Source organism: Eimeria maxima, genomic scaffold (assembly GCF_000499605.1).
Source record: "Eimeria maxima Weybridge genomic scaffold, Emw_scaff2047, whole genome shotgun sequence".
Classification (NCBI taxonomy): Eukaryota; Apicomplexa; class Conoidasida; order Eucoccidiorida; family Eimeriidae; genus Eimeria; species Eimeria maxima.
The window spans coordinates 1-2,500 of NW_013564932.1; the positions used below are offsets into that span (position 1 = coordinate 1).

Consider the following 2,500-nt stretch of genomic DNA (forward strand, 5'->3'; position numbering starts at 1 on the left):
TAATATGTTTAAAAAAATTAGGGTTTAGGGTTTAGGGTTTAGGGTTTACCTCTTCCTCCTTCTGGAAGTAAATAAAGGCCAATGCTAATGCAGCAGCTCTTCCTATCTTCTCGTGCTGCGTCTCCTTTGCATAAGCCAGCAGCTCTGCTGCTGCGCTGCAGCAGCCGCTGCCCAGCAGCAGCAAACCTAAACCCCATGCTGCTGCTTCTCCTGCTACTGCACTATCTAAGAATAATAATGTACGTAATGCCTCGTACGCCTCTGCATCATAAACCCTAAACCCTAAACCCTAAACCCTAAACCCTAAACCCTAAACCCTAAAACAATAAAAAACTTTAACTATAAACCCTAATCTGTACCGTAATTATGTCCAAGACCAACAAGATCAAACCTTAAACCCCCCAAACCCTAAACCCTAAACCCTAAACCCTAAACCCTAAACCCTAAACCCTAGATCCTGACCTGTATCGTCACTATGTCCAAGACAGACAAGACCAAGACCTAATGCAGCACCATGAAGGAGAGGTTCTTTTTCTGTTTTATTTGTTTGTTTAATTTGTGTTAATAATAAGAGACGAACTTTGGGGCTGCATGCGCCACAATGTAATAAACCTAAGCCGTATAATGCTCCTCCTTCTGCTGCTGCACCTCCTGCTGCACCTCCTGCTCCTGCTGCTGAGGAAGAGGAGGAAGAAGATGATCCTCCTGCTGCTCCTCCAGCAGCAGCAGCAGCAGCAGATGCAGGTAGATAAGGACCTAACACCTTCAGGCTTGAACCTACATTACCCTGCATACCAATATAAACATAAACCCTAAACCCTAAACCCTAAACCCTAGCTCTATAACATAGAAATCTCCTGCTGCTCCTGCTCACGAATACTCCTCCTACCCCTACTGCTGCAGCACGATCAGCAGCAACACCATCAGCAGCACCATCAGCAGCAGCAGCAGCAGCAGCAGCAGCAGCAGCAGCAGCAGCAGCATACCCTGTGCACGACTCCTATAGAAGCAGTAGCGGAGAATTTAGCCCAACTAACTGCTCGTCTAATCCAATCTAAATTTTGTCGTAAAAATAAATCGCAGCCGCTGCCGCTCTGCTGCAGTGCATGCGCTAGCAGCAAGCCATGGTGCAGCAAAGATTGACGGCCATCTATGGATTCCTACAGCAGCAAATACAGCAGCAACAGCAGAAAGAGGTGCAGGAGGAGATGGAGAGGAACGAGGAGATGTAAGGGTTTCTTTTTGGAGAAATGTATACGCAGTAATAGGCAAGATATGGTCAAATTAGGGTTTAGGGTTTATAGGATTAGGGTTTAGGGTTTACAGGGCATAGATGAGCGGGAAAAGGGTTTACGGTTGGATAATATACTCCAGCATAATGTATAAAAATTTCAAGGGTTTATGGTTTATAATTAGGGTTGATAGTGTATAATTAGGGTATATAATTAGTGTTTATTGTATATAATTAGGGTTTATGGTTTATAATTAGGGTTTAGGGTTTAGGGTTTAGGGTTTAGGGTTTACCTTATATAGATCTAATAATTGGAAATCTGTTTGTGATTTTCTATTTAAAACTTCCAATCGTAATTCTAAAGTTGAACGTCCACTTAATATACTTCGTAGGACAGCTAGCTGAGTACAAACCCTAAACCCTAAACCCTAAACCCTAAACCCTAAACCCTAATAAACCCTAAACCCTCATAATATATATATACCCCAAAGAAATAACAAGAAACAACAAAAAACCCTAAACACTTCATGTCATGGAAACCAACAACATTAGATCACATTGAACCTTAAGACACGTAAACCCTAAACCCTAAACCCTAAACCCTCGAAAACCCTAAACCCTCAGAAACCCTAAACCCTAAAGGGAAGAAGAATACGACGGGCAGGAGGCCATACCCGGCGTGTTGCAGGGTCTGGTGATTCTGCTGCTCTCCTCTCTGCTGCTTCAGCAGCAGCAACAGCAGCAGCTGCTGCTGCGGCGGCTGCTTCTGCTGCTGCTGCTGCTGATGCTGCTGCAGCTTCGGCCGTTGGTGTTGATGGTGATGCTGCTGCTGCAGAGCCTTCTTCCTGACCCGGCTCCTGCTGCTGCTCCTGCTGCTGCTGCTGCTGCTCTTCCTGCTTCTGCTGCTGCTGCTCCTCCTCCTCGTCCTCAGCAGGAGGCAGCGCCAACAAAGGATGAGAGAGGAGGGCCTCCATCTGTCTCGGAATTTCTGCAGACACCCGAAAACCCTAAACCCTAAACCCTAAACCCTAGCTCCCCAATATTATATCCAAGACCCTAGACAACGGGAAGCAACAAACCCTAAACCCTAAACCCTACACAGTATAAACCCTCGAAAAAACCCTATCACCTACAGACAGACCCCTATAAACCCTAAACCCTCGTAAACCCTAAACCCTAAACCCTAAACCCTCGTGTAGGCTTACCTAGATCAATTAGATCAAAAGCAATTTGGTAAGCAAGGAGTTGGGGTTTAGGTAGGGTTTGCGA

The 2,500-nt window shown here is 45.5% G+C and overlaps 1 protein-coding gene across 1 annotated transcript in view; it reads right to left on the minus strand.

The window, feature by feature from the left end:
* Positions 1 to 49: 49 nt before the first annotated feature.
* EMWEY_00057030 (26S proteasome non-ATPase regulatory subunit 1, putative) overlaps positions 50 to 2,500 on the minus strand; it is a gene marked incomplete at both ends in the record, with an annotated part of 3,525 nt that continues 1,074 nt past the window's right edge. The window contains 6 exons of the mRNA XM_013480551.1: positions 50 to 261; positions 463 to 787; positions 987 to 1,160; positions 1,525 to 1,632; positions 1,906 to 2,219; positions 2,361 to 2,374. Of these exons, the coding sequence (XP_013336005.1) occupies positions 50 to 261; positions 463 to 787; positions 987 to 1,160; positions 1,525 to 1,632; positions 1,906 to 2,219; positions 2,361 to 2,374 (1,147 nt within the window). The remainder of the gene's footprint in view (positions 262 to 462; positions 788 to 986; positions 1,161 to 1,524; positions 1,633 to 1,905; positions 2,220 to 2,360; positions 2,375 to 2,500) is intronic.